The sequence below is a fragment of the Barbatula barbatula genome (genome assembly GCF_947034865.1).
Source record: "Barbatula barbatula genome assembly, chromosome: 6".
Lineage (NCBI taxonomy): Eukaryota > Metazoa > Chordata > Actinopteri > Cypriniformes > Nemacheilidae > Barbatula > Barbatula barbatula.
The window spans coordinates 1,158,677-1,172,092 of NC_136765.1; the positions used below are offsets into that span (position 1 = coordinate 1,158,677).

The 13,416-nt window shown below is 41.4% G+C and overlaps 1 protein-coding gene across 1 annotated transcript; it reads right to left on the minus strand.

The window, feature by feature from the left end:
* Window positions 1-3,245: 3,245 nt before the first annotated feature.
* Window positions 3,246-13,132, minus strand: lrrc74a (leucine rich repeat containing 74A; the record flags this gene model as incomplete). Its single annotated transcript, XM_079458611.1, has 14 exons — window positions 3,246-3,840; window positions 3,954-4,039; window positions 4,142-4,246; window positions 4,318-4,461; window positions 4,593-4,688; window positions 4,888-5,082; window positions 11,852-11,937; window positions 12,021-12,102; window positions 12,173-12,222; window positions 12,298-12,391; window positions 12,462-12,569; window positions 12,642-12,820; window positions 12,897-12,955; window positions 13,023-13,132. The coding sequence occupies 14 exons, from the start codon at window positions 13,130-13,132 to the stop codon at window positions 3,246-3,248; spliced, it is 1,989 nt and encodes a 662-aa protein (XP_079314737.1).
* Window positions 13,133-13,416: the final 284 nt, after the last annotated feature.

The following is a 13,416-nucleotide window of genomic DNA, read 5'->3' on the forward strand; positions in this document are numbered from 1 at the left end:
GTACCAGTACACAGTTCTGTAGTGCAGATGATGCAGTGTGTGTATGTATATCTTGCCTGAATCAGAATTTAATTTATATTATATCATTTACTTTTTCTGTGCTGTGATGCTGACGGAAACCAGACTGATAATTGTCCAGATTGCCATTTGAGTTTAGGAATTTGTTCAGCTGATTGAAGACAACCTTTTCAATGATCTTGCCTATGAAGGAAGATTTGATGGTCTGTAGTTAGACAGTAAGTTTTTGTCTAGATTGCTCTTATTTTAGTAAAGGCTTGACAAATGCAGTTTTTAGGGACTCTGAGAAAGTTTCTGAGAGAAATAAAGTATTTACTATTTTTAAAAGATCTGGCTCTAAACATTTAAACATTTTTTTGAAAAAGGATGTGGGGAGTGTGTCCAGGTTGCATGTTGAGGACTTAAGATGCCAAAGTTTTCTGATCAAACTTTACTAATTTCTTAGATTTTTGTAATAAAGTCAGACTAATGCAATAACTGCATTAACTGCACTGTAACTGTAATAACTGCATTAACTCATCTACTGCACTGTAACTGTAATAACTGCATTGACTCATCCACTGCACTGTAACTGTAATAACTGCATCTATTAACTTTATGAGAAAATGCTTTGTCTTTGAGATTAAAACGCCTTATCAATTTGGTATTTTAATTAGTTGTCAGTTTTAATGATCACAGTTAAAATAAATAAACATTTGAAATATATCAGTCTGCGTGTAATGAATTCATATTATTTACAAGTTTGACTTTTTTAATGGAAATAGTGAAATGCATCAACTTTTTGATAATATTCTAAAGATATGACCAGCACCTATGGTTTCCATAAGCCTGCCATCTAGTGGTAGTTCTTATTTTCTGCACGGTTGCGCATGGATCTGCAGTTGTGTGTGTGTGGATTGTCCAATGCAAAACCGTGTAAAGAAAGTCTCAAAATCCAAATGAACCGAACAGGATGTATGAACGCGCGTCACAGGATCCACAAATGCGCAACTTCTCATTGGTATGCGCAAAAACAATATACATGAACACAAAATAAAACATTGCGATCAGAAATCTGCCTCTATTTGTACAAATCGCTTCGTGTTTATTCAAATCTAAATTTCACAGAATCTAATCATAAGGCATTTGTTTGTGAATCGTAAAATACAAATGAAACGTGTATCACGTTCACGGATGACTGTGCGTGCATTTGTTAATCATTTTGAGTCGAAATTCATCCCATACTTGTCGTGTTCGTCGATCTGAACGCTTATTTAAAACCGACGACATGTTGAAGATCCAGATGAGCTCGAGGATTATCATGACGTCACGAGGCTGAATCCAGTTTCTTATTCGCAGTTTCTTATTGACACTTTCCGTTCCACCTTAAAAACGCGAAGCATCCGCTTGTCCAGTTTCTTATTCACGACCATCTCGTGTTCTCTTCTTTTACGTTTTTAAAATAAAAACTTTGTATGTGCGTGTGTGTGTGTCTGTTGGCGTGTCTGTTTGTGTGTGTGTGTCCGCGTGTTTGTCTGTGGGCGTGTCTGTATGTATGTATGTATGTGTGTATGCATGCATGCATGTGTGTGTGAGAGAGAGAGAGAGAGAGAGAGAGAGAGAGAGAGAGAGAGAGAGATGCTGCTTGCTGTCTAAGTCATGACATGCTGAATCCCCCTTGAGATGAACGTGAACTTCACGTGGAACCTCCATCACCCACTCCCCTTACCATTCTCTATATTACTTTGATAGAACAGTTTTTTAGGCAGCCTATCTCCACAAAGAATATTAATCATATCCAAAAGTACCTACATGTTTCTAAGTGCAATATTCTAGTGAAGAGCCTGCAATACGGTTTATGCATAATTAAGTAAATGATGTGTATATTTGTAAAAGGCATAGTATACACCGTTTTGTTATACTTTGCATATCAATAATTAACTGTCCCTCTCACCTCTTATGTAAATTAATAAATTTTCATCATTGATGTATTTTATTTTTATTTTATATATTTATTTTTTCCATTTCCTGTGTTTGTCTATACTGTATTTTTTCATTCTGAGCTCCTGAAATCACAACACGTTGCTTGTCTGTGTGTGCACGATTGGAAAATAAAGCTTATTCGAATTTTTACTCTTATACAATTTATTATAGGCCTACTCTTGTTGGTCTAAGCCATTGCGTATATTACTGCTATGCAGTTACATGTATATAGATTTCATGTCACTTGTTGTATGTACAGAAAATGTGTTTTTGTACAAGTATGTCTTTGATGGTGCGTTAAAGGTTCCACAGCTAGGTTATACCTTGTCTTGATGTCTACCGTCATGCAAGAAAACAGTTTTACTGTAGCATTATGGGGTTATTGGGACAATTTGGGGTGCCATATCTCGACTTTCTTTGAGGGTGCGTCCGAAGTTCTACATTGGAGTTATACCCAGTATTTGCGACTAACATCTAGACAAAAAGCAGATCTATTTACTGTAGCATTTTAAAGTTATGGACCCGTGAACTTGGCATATTTCACAGTACTCTTCAATGGGCCAGTGCACTTATGGGACATTTTGAGGTGCTACATCTCGAAAACCTTTAAGGGTGCATTGAAATGTCCACATAGGGGTTATACCCAGTATCCTTGACTACCACCTAGCCAAAAAACAGACAATTTTACTGTAGCATTTTGGAATTATTGACCCCTGAAGTTGGCATATTTCACAGTACTCTTCAATGGGCCGTTGCACCTATGGGACATTTTGAGGTGCTACATCTCGAAAACATTTAAGGGTGCGTTAAAAGTTACACACAGGGGTTATACCCAGTATCATTGACTACCACCTAGCCAAAAAACATACATTTTTACTGTAGCACACTGTATGTACCTGCATTAAAACAAAAAAATTATGTAAGTAGAACGGACTAGTTTTAATATATATTTTTTTAATATTTGCTGGCGTGTTATGTAGGTAGGTGAACAATTTTATCTGGTAATCACTCTGTATAATCAACAATAATTGCTTATTGATTTGATATTGTCTAATGTAACAGCAATTGCGTAAAACAAATGTGTGTTTGTCACAAAGTATGTGCACCGAAACCTTATTTCAAATGATTTATTTGAAGATATAGCATACTGCTAGAATGCATCCAGCGTGCTCTTTTAATATCCAGATGTTATGAAATGATGCAGACTGTTTCTCACACTCATCTTGAAATGAAAAGACATGAATGTATTCTGATCTGAACAGCTTTCATGTATTAGTTTGACTTTTTCCTTTTGAATTGACATCTTTCCTTTTCTTTGTCTTCTTCTTCTTGCTCTTAACTCCCGCTTTACCGTCGTCTTGAGTGTTTAGTGCGGGTCTGGAGTGGGTCAGGTTAGCTGTGGGACTCATCACACTAGGGTTAGATGTGGAGTGAATCCTCTGAGCTGATGTCGGTTTGCTGACAGCTGGTTTGGTGCCGCTGGAGGAGAGGTTGGGTTGGGAATACGAGCGGACGTCCGCAGAGCTGGGAGGTTTGTAAGACGTGGCGCCCCCAATCATGGGCAGGTGGACGTGCTCGCTACTCATGTTCTGGACGGAGTAACGGCTGCTGTTGGACATGATGATGTGATGCCAGGAGCTCAGTGGGGTGGCAGAGAAGTGCTGCGGGCCGGTCCAGTCCTCTCTGGCACCACTAGGTGAGATTATCATGGAGCTGCGAGGGGTCACGGCCCCCACGGCGCTCTCGAAGGTCTTCAGGATTCTGTCGCTCTTCTGTTTCTCCTTCTTCTGTCGAGACTCCACTTTCCTCAGCTGCCGGCGGTGATCTCGCATCATCTGTTTCCGTGTGTCCGCAAGGCCTCTGGAAGACAGAAATCAGTCTGTCTGAGACATCAGAGCTCATGATTTATGACATCATCATAAAAGTAGAGTTTAGATAAAAAGAGTCCACTTGCGATGTAAGAGAGATCACACCTGTAATCCACCATGCCTGTGCCGTCTCTGTCCAGCCTTTGAATCAGTTCCTCAATCTGAAATTTCTCAAGCGGGATGCTGGATTGCTGACGGAAACAGAAAAACTACACATAAATGCTGCTTCATACAGGCATTGAGTAAATATTGATCTCTTGTCAGAATGAATGTTTGATGACACAGATGTAAACCTGAACAGCCTTTCTGAAGTCCACCACAGACACTCTCATGGTTCCGTCCTTATCAATGTGACGGAAGAAATCCCACAGACGAAGCTTCCGCTGATCAAGATAATCCTGAGAAAACATCACGTCACATGAATGTAAGACACTAAAGAAATAAAAGGTGTTCAGGTGGAGTGTAGTACCTGAATTATCTTCATGGGGTCCGTGCGCTTGCGGGGTTTCTTGGCGATGAATCCCCCGACACCTCCATACTGTACCTCTAGACTGAGACGCTCTTGACAGATCAACTCTAACAACTGCACAAAGTTCTCATTCACCAGCACGTTCTACACAAACACATAGAGAAATCTCACCGACGGGACATCATTCACATATCTTTACTGCTGAAATATCAATACACACGAAAGATTGTGTGTAAGTTGTAGATTGTGTTGGTGCGGTGTTGTAAATGACTCACACATATGTTGATCTCCTCAATGGCACTTTTGGATGTGTTCTTGAGGACATTAATGAGAGTTAAAGCGCCCTCCACTGTCAATGAGTTATACGCCAGCTGAAAAAATGCCACAACTCAACTCAAAATTCCAATTAAGGTATTATTAGCTGGAATATCATTGACATGATATAGTCTTTATGCTCACAAACACTACAGTATTAAAACTACACAAACTAATGTTGTTGTAAAGACTGATGAAGAGAAATGTGTATGAGAGTAAGTGCTGTCAGACAGAGTAGAGATCCGTCAGACGGACCTTCAGCACTCGCAGCGTGTCATTGGCCTCCAGACCCTTGCAGAGCATGTTCACACCCTCATCTGTTATGCGGTTGTTGTTAAGGTTCAGATGCACTAATGTGTTGTTGAATTTCAGGGCTTCACCTAAAGCTAAAGCCCCTTCATTGGCAAAGCCGTTCCAGGACAGATCCAGATGTTTCAGAGTGCTGTTGACCTGAAACCAAAATACTTTCTTACATTATAACAAAATAATAAAACCGAATAAACGTCTCAGGTTTCACCTGTAGCCATGGTTCAATGAGATAGGGAATAAGACACTGCCTCATGGAATGACTTTATTGGGAAGGCCAGCAGCACCTGAAATAGATTGTTAGACTATCAGGCGATTGCAGTGATAAATGCCTTCCACTACTGCTCCCCACCCAGAGAGATGCATCTGTTGTCACTAATCTGTTGCCTTCCATTAACATTCTGCCCCCAATTTCATACCTTGATTCAGAAACCAAGATCTATTACATATAATCAGGGCACAGAGTCATCAGCACGTAACCCTGATAATATGAAACAGGTTGCCTCTCTGGGAAAATCCACCATTGTAAGGGTCTCGTATGCAGAAGACCAAAATCATTCTTATTTTTCTAGCACCCAAGCTTGTTTAGGATGGACGTTGGAGGAAAACACCCCTCTGAATTTCGGAGGACGGACAGCGTCCGACAACTGAATCTTTTAACCCTTCTCTATTATGCAGAGAACGAATTATTTGAGATTTGGTCCATTTTTCCAATTGTGGAGTAAGTGCACTAACTCCACTTACTTTTCCCTGTGAGCTCTTTTGTTCTGTCCGCAATGTTTACAGAGAACGATGGGCCTTATGGCTGAATCTGGTACCTCCACAGACATCCAGGTCTCTGTTAAGCAGATAATGCAGCGATGGGCATAAGCCAGCAGAATAGTGGGTAGCGGAGGTTGTTGTCTGATGAGGACGCCGGCTGTCTTCCCTCTGTCTTCCTGCCGGCTGTCTTCACTCGTTTTTGTGCTTTCATGGCTGCGGCCGCAGACAAAGGGTTCTGTTGCCGTGTTTGTAAACAACCGTTTCTGAACTCCATGTCCGGTGTGCGGTCAGCAACAAATGAGCCAATTTCTAGAGGTGTGCGTTTGTCATATACAATAAGACTAACAGCGTCCAGCACAAAAAAACACTAAATTAACAAATAAAACAGACTAAAAACTGCAAGGTTTATTCCGCCATGCTTGACGCCATCTTGTATCAAAAAGGAGTCAGCCTCTCTCCCCATCTTGATTCACTACAGGAGTCAGCCTCTCGAAATTGACTTTGGGTGTGTGATGTGCAAGTTCGGTGTCGTGCATCAGAGCTTCTTGGCAGAAGACTTTCCATTTGAGATTAGAGTACCTTCCACTCTGTGCATCATGCCATAACCATTTTTCCCCTAACCCGAAAGAGAAACTAGAAGACGTGGAGGAAATACATGATGAATAGGGCCTTTTCCTTGGTTTTGACACATCTGTCCGTGTCAAGACATACAGGCTACAATGAAATGACTGAAGCTGATTTAAAAAAATGATGTCGCCTCTGATATGATGTGTGTTGTGTTGCTGTGTTTGTGTGTTTTGTGATGGAAATTTTCATGACGTGGGTTTCTTCATGCTAATCTCTGTAAAAATTGTTTCAAGACTGTCTATCTTGTTGTTCTTAAATTTCTGAGAAATGTTGTGCTACGTGGCAAACCACTCAGCTCCTCTGCCCTTGAGCAAAGACCAAGAGGTTCTGGTGAAGATAAGAAATGGCGACACATTTTTGTTACCAAAGATACGTTCTTGCTCAAGGGAGGGGAGAAGAAGGGGGGGGGGGTCATGTATGGATGATATAAAAGCCCCTGTAAATGAACAGGTAGGGGCCTTCTGTCTGCACCATGCTTGTGATGCAGACTGAATGACAATAAAATATAAAATGCCTTGCAAGGTAACTCATGCTCTCTGTGTGTTGCATTTGTCTAAAGTGTTTAAAAAACTCACTTTGATTAAGGAATAAGAAAATTCCACAACAATTTGGCGACGAGGTATGGGATCACAAGGCTGACGGAGAACGGACTAGAGTTGACTGATCATCCTGGACATAGCAAATCCAGCTCTAACCCCATACAGGGACGAGAGAACTCTACTCCGGACCCCAAGCTGACGTGATCCCAAAAGAACTCAGTGCAAGGCACAAAAGTGAAAAACGGTGAGTTGAAGATAGATTTTAAAGAGTCTGAAAAGAGAAGTGACTACTCTAAATCGAGATAGATTTTAAAGAGTCTGAAAAGAGAAGTGACTACTCTAAATCGAGATAGATTTTAAAGAGTCTGAAAAGAGAAGTGACTACTCTAAATTAAAAATGGGACAAGGAAGGTCCCATATGGATATGGATAAACCAACATACAGAGAAATGAGGAAAAGGTGGGGAACGGGAAGTTTACAAGGTGTACCCTATTTAATAGAAAAAGCTAACTTTCCAGAAAACGGTACATTTAGTACCACAAAATTAGGGAAAATAAGAGAACACATGGGGAAAAAAGACATATTTAAAATGTCTACAAAAGAAAGGGAAAAATATGACGAAGCGTGTAAATGTTTAGAATTATGGGAAAAGGAAGCAAATAGACGTGACCATGTTTTTAAAAAGAAGGCTTTGGAAGAACTTCCACCGCCGTGTCATACACCCCCACCGCCGCATGCTCCATTGTACCCTGTTTTGCCTGAGTATATTGATTTAACCCCTCTGTCTCCTTTACCCCCATCTATGACTTGTTACAAAAACCAACCGGAGGATGATTGTGTCCCTCCTCACCGACATCTGAACCCGATCGAGGCAGCGCCAGTGCCCCCACCAGCACCAGTGCCACACATGCCACAGCCCGTGGTAACCCCAAAGCAGGATAAAGACCATCCAGCCCCTCTGGTCGCCAGAGTTCCCGTGACGAGAGGAGCGGTAAAAAGACAGACACAGACGGATACTTCACCCGCATGGCAGAATACGTCTAACGACCTTTATCGCAAAGAATCTTTCGATGAAGATGGACAGCAGTTCCCTATGGTCGAGGTGGCAGGTCCAGAGGGACCCGAACTGGTTTTTAGACCCTGGACCAAAGCCGAAATGAAAGAGGCAGCGGAACATCTAAGTTCAGCAGAGAAAGGGGGAGTTTTGATGGCTGACGAACTGTTGACATTTTGCAAGGAATTCTCCCCCTCAACGAGAGAATTAGAGAGACTGTTGAAAGTCAAACTAAAACCATCTGACTTAAGAAAGCTACAGGGTAAATGGCCTGTGGAGGATAAGAGAAGGGAACATGTCGATTGGTCGCACGCAAGCAATGCTGAGTACAGGAGAATTCTGGAAGAATTTTTAGAAGGACTAAAATCTACTTTTCCCAAAGCTCTGAATCTGGATAAGATCGCTGCTTGTGTGCAAAAGACTGATGAAAGAGTGGAGGATTTCTTAGCCAGACTGGAGGAAGTGTTTAAAGAACATTCTGGACTTCAGCCTGATTCAGACGGACCAGACATTGGTCCGTTCGAAGGACATCTCAGATCCACTTTTCTGCGGAACCTCAGAGGAGAGCTGAGACGAGAAGTGGAAAAATCATGCATCGAGCCAGATCGCGCGAGAATGAGCGAGATCGTCCGTCACGCTGTGCACGCCGAAAGACAAACGGACAAGAAACAGTTTCAAAAGAAAAACACCCAAGATAAAGAACTCCACATGGCTCTAATGAATATCGGAGTACAGCACGGAGGAAGAGGAAACGGGAGGAGAGGAGGTCAGTGGCGTGGACGTGCTCAAGGAAGAGGAGGTTTTAAACCCTCTAGCACCTATGATCCAGAGAAATGTTTCAATTGCAGAAAGACGGGGCACTGGCGCAATGATTGTCCTGAGCCTCGAGGAGCGCGGAGGTCAAGAGAAAAGGTAGATGGAAGTGAGGAGGTGAGGCATCATTCCGAGGGTGGTGAGTATAATTTCCCTTAGCATATGCAATGAAGAAATGCTTTTTCCTACTGTATGCAACGAAGATCTGCTTAGCTCACATTCCATGATGAATGAAAACTGCTTTCTGAACTTTGCTAAAATGCACAATGCTTGTGTGCAACAAACCGCTTGAATTTTTGATAGATTCAGGGGCAACAAATAGCCTACTGTGATTCACAAGAAGTGTTTAAATTTGCCAGAGTCTAAACTAGCTGTGTTTTCCCTAAATGCTAGTGGCTCTAATGTAAAATAATTGATGTCAAAAGGGTGCAATGTGAGTTGGGGAGTGTCAAATTTCAACACAGGTTTCTCATGTCTGACTGCTGCCCGATTCATTTGCTGGGCAGAGTCATAATGTGTATGATGACAGATTGAGCATGATACCAACACGACCCGAGTGCAGCGCTCGTACAGCTGTACGATGTAGTTTTGAATTACGTAAATATGATGTAGAAAGTTTTGCCTCACTGAGCCTCATGACGTTGATTACAATGGTGTGGGGAGATGTGGGTGTTTTGCTGACAAATATGCGCACGCCATAGAATGGGTTAAAAGGGATGACGTGCAATATTCAAATTTGTTGCACGCCCATCGTGAGAATCATGCCTGTCTGTCAGCAACAAGGGGACTTGAAGTGTTTTCACACACAAAAAGATTAATGAAGAAATTTTGGGAAAGGTGCCCGTTCAACTGTTGGTAACAGGAAAAATATTATGTTGGGTTAATTAGGAATTGTGAGCCTGTTGTGATAACGCCGAAGGGTAATTTTCATCCACGCAAACAGCAATACCCCCTCAAAACAGAAGCCTCAAATCAGAAGCCCTCAATGGCATAAGGCCAATTTTTAATGAGTTTAAAAAGATTAAAAAAATAAAGGCATAGTTGTGCCATGTCCAAATTTACCGGTGCGCAGGCCTTTGTTTCCAGTTTAAAAGATAAGAGAAAAGAACACAAAGTAAAATGTCTCCAAAGTCCAGCTGGCAAAAAACAATTTGTTCGTTTTTTGGGTCACGAAATGACTGACCGTGGCAGACAGCTGTCCGCAAAGCGTGTCTGCAATTACAGACATCGCAAGTCCAAAAGCAAAGAAGCAATTGATATCATTTTTAGGGACCATTTCTCTGCTCAGACAGCAGAGCACGCGCATGCAAATTATCAAAGAATAAAAATGTAGACATTCACACAGATAGTAGATATGCATTTGGTGTAACTCATGATTTTGGCACACTTTGGAAACACAGGAACGTTTTGAAAGCTGATGGTAAAAAGATTCTTACACACAGGTTGCTGATATGCTATCTGCCATTCTTCTACCAGCAGCCATTGTTGTGTGTGACTATGCCACACACACTTTTGTATCTGAAACTATTTTTTGCAGGAAGCCGACGAGCTGACCTTGCAGCAAAGCAAGCAACATCGGAGCCACAGACAGATTGTCTCCAGAAATCACTAACAAAATTCTTTCTCTTGCAGAGATGCAAACATTTTGCAGAACCAGCTAAGCGTGCATTTTGGAAGGAGTGCTCATGTGAATACACAGACAATGTTTGGGGGGGCCCAAATGGCCTTACCTGTTTGCCAAACATTTTTTCTCTGCTTTTGCAATTTTGACGCATGGCCTAGACCACGCGTCAAAAGGGGGGATGTTACAAGGCAATGTGTTTTTGTGTTTTTGCTCTCAAAATGTTTGTGCAGGTCAGAAGAGCAGGAGCAAATGGAGCTGACAAATCATTACACAGCTTCCAGGAAGTCGTAGGAAAGACACGCCTCCCACTGCAAAAAGGCAATAAGGCATGTACATTGGCACTGATAGAAAAGAAAGAGGTTGGAGTGAATGACAGTTGTTGGTGGTGTATGCGACTCGAGCAGGCATGGAAAGTTAGTCTTCTGAAATTAGAGGACCGGAAGAGGCTAAAGGGTCAATTACCCTGCAAAGTCACAACCCTGTTGACAGTTGCAAACAGCACCAACAAGGCCGAAGAAAAGACAGAGTGCAGAGAACCAGGTGGTAAGTAAAGTACAAAATTGAACAGTTTGGAAGTAGGAAAGTAGGATTGCAGAGTAGGTTAGTTTTAGATGTGCTCACCGCAGAGAAAAGCTGTGTGTGTGCAAAATGCTCAGTTGTTGTTTCTACATTCTGGATTATGCTGATAATGTAATAGACATCATAACGCACAGGAAGAATGCTATAAGGGAGCCGGATGATATGACTAACAGTCTGTTGAAATGGTGGAATAGCCAAGGTTGAGGGGCGTGGGTGAGGCAGGTGGCATTGCCACTTCTAGTGGGATTGTTATTTCTTATAATTATGTTACCATGTTTAATTTACTGTTCTTAGAACTGTTTAAATAGAATGATGATAGGGAGCATGGCTACAGGCCATGAATCTCATGGAAGGAGAATTTATTGAGTACGATGACAACGGCCTATGAAATCTGTAGGAGAAAGGGCAGTGCTCATCTTACAGGTTGAGGCATAAAGATTTTGGTTATCATATATGATAAAAGATGGGAATGTGATGGAAATTTTCATGACGTGGGTTTCTTCATGCTAATCTCTGTAAAAATTGTTTCAAGACTGTCTATCTTGTTGTTCTTAAATTTCTGAGAAATGTTGTGCTACGTGGCAGACCACTCAGCTCCTCTGCCCTTGAGCAAAGACCAAGAGGTTCTGGTGAAGATAAGAAATGGCGACACATTTTTGTTACCAAAGATACGTTCTTGCTCAAGGGAGGGGAGAAGAAGGGGGGGGGGGTCATGTATGGATGATATAAAAGCCCCTGTAAATGAGCAGGAGGGGGCCTTCTGTCTGCACCATGCTTGTGATGCAGACTGAATGACAATAAAATATAAAATGCCTTGCAAGGTAACTCATGCTCTCTGTGTGTTGCATTTGTCTAAAGTGTTTAAAAAACTCACTTTGATTAAGGAATAAGAAAATTCCACAACAGTTTGTTCACCTTTAGTCCGGCACAGAAAGCTACAGCTCCCTTCATTCTCAGACGATTCCAGCTGAGATCAAGAACCTCTAAACCGTCATTGTTGGCTGAATAAACATATCTCTCATTATCTTCATTGTAACATTTGTCACATGTTATACATTCACAAGTATATTTTCGATATTCTCACCTATCATTAGACCTAGATGTTCTCCTCCTCGACCACTGAAGTGATTGTGACTCAAATCCAGCTCCTTGACTCTATAGTTGCTCTGAAAACACACAGACATTGTGCTTTATTTGGTCACAATGACAAGATGGAAGATTTGTATTTAAACTCACAGCAAAAGCGTCTGCGAACCATCTGGCGTCATCTTCATCAAATGTATTCCCTGTTACAATAAACACCCGTCATCACACTAAACATCACGGTCAGAGCAGATGAGACGAGAAGATACACAAAATACCTGAAAGTTTCAATGACTTGATGGAAGTGTTTTCCAGGAGCATTTTAGCCACACATTCAGCGCCGGCAGACCGCATGTTATTGTTGGAGAGATCCTGCGAGCAGATGAAAAGTAGATTTGAATGTTTTGTAAAGTCTGAGAAGAAAACAAGCTGACACACTTACAAGATGTTGGATAGTGAAATTGGCCCTCAGCATCTGTGTGAGATATCTGGCTCCTTCAGCCAACAGACAGTTGTCAGCAAGCTGTAGGGTCGTGATGTTCATGTCTGTCTATAAACACACAAATATAAAAGATCAGAACAACATCAACACCAAAAATAAAACAACAACACTCCGTCTCACCACAAGAGCGATGGCCAGAGCTTTCCCTCCCAGAGGACCCAGTCCATGATGATTCATATTAATGGTGTCACAGCCCAGATGTCTGAGAAAATATCTGACGGGCACCACACGCACCAGTTTACACGCCTGCAGGTATAATTCTCCAGTAGACAACACATCCGTCACGCTGTGCTTCACCTCTGACAGAAAAACACAAGTGGACTTCACATATTACAACACTTGAAAAAGAGGATTTGATCCAAACGTTCACGTTACCTCCAGCATCTGCGTCCCATTCATCATCCGCCATCACATGATCTGAATCTTCAATCAAACTGAGAGAATCCAAAGAGAGAAGATTAACATTCATATCATCACATCTCATCCTTCAGCTACACTTACTCAATGTGTTTTGTGTTCTTCAGTGCTTTCGGCTCTGTTTTAGGCCGGTTGTGTCTTAGCAACGGGTGAACATGTGATACTGAACTGAGAGAGAGAAACTCATCAAACATGTATGACAGTGAGATGCTCAACTTACTAAAGTCTCTTCAGACTGTTTAGATTTCTTACAAAAACTTTCATTTGATTAATGCTGCTTGAGAAAACATTATTAAAAACATTCAATTGTATATGATATTATATAGACAAATAACCACATATTATCACATTACAGATATTGTAGAATTCCAGATATATGTTAGATTTGTGATCATTTTTGTTTCGTTCTGTGAACTACTAACAATATGTCAAATACAAATTTTGATTTAAAAATATAGTAAAAATATTTGCATTTATT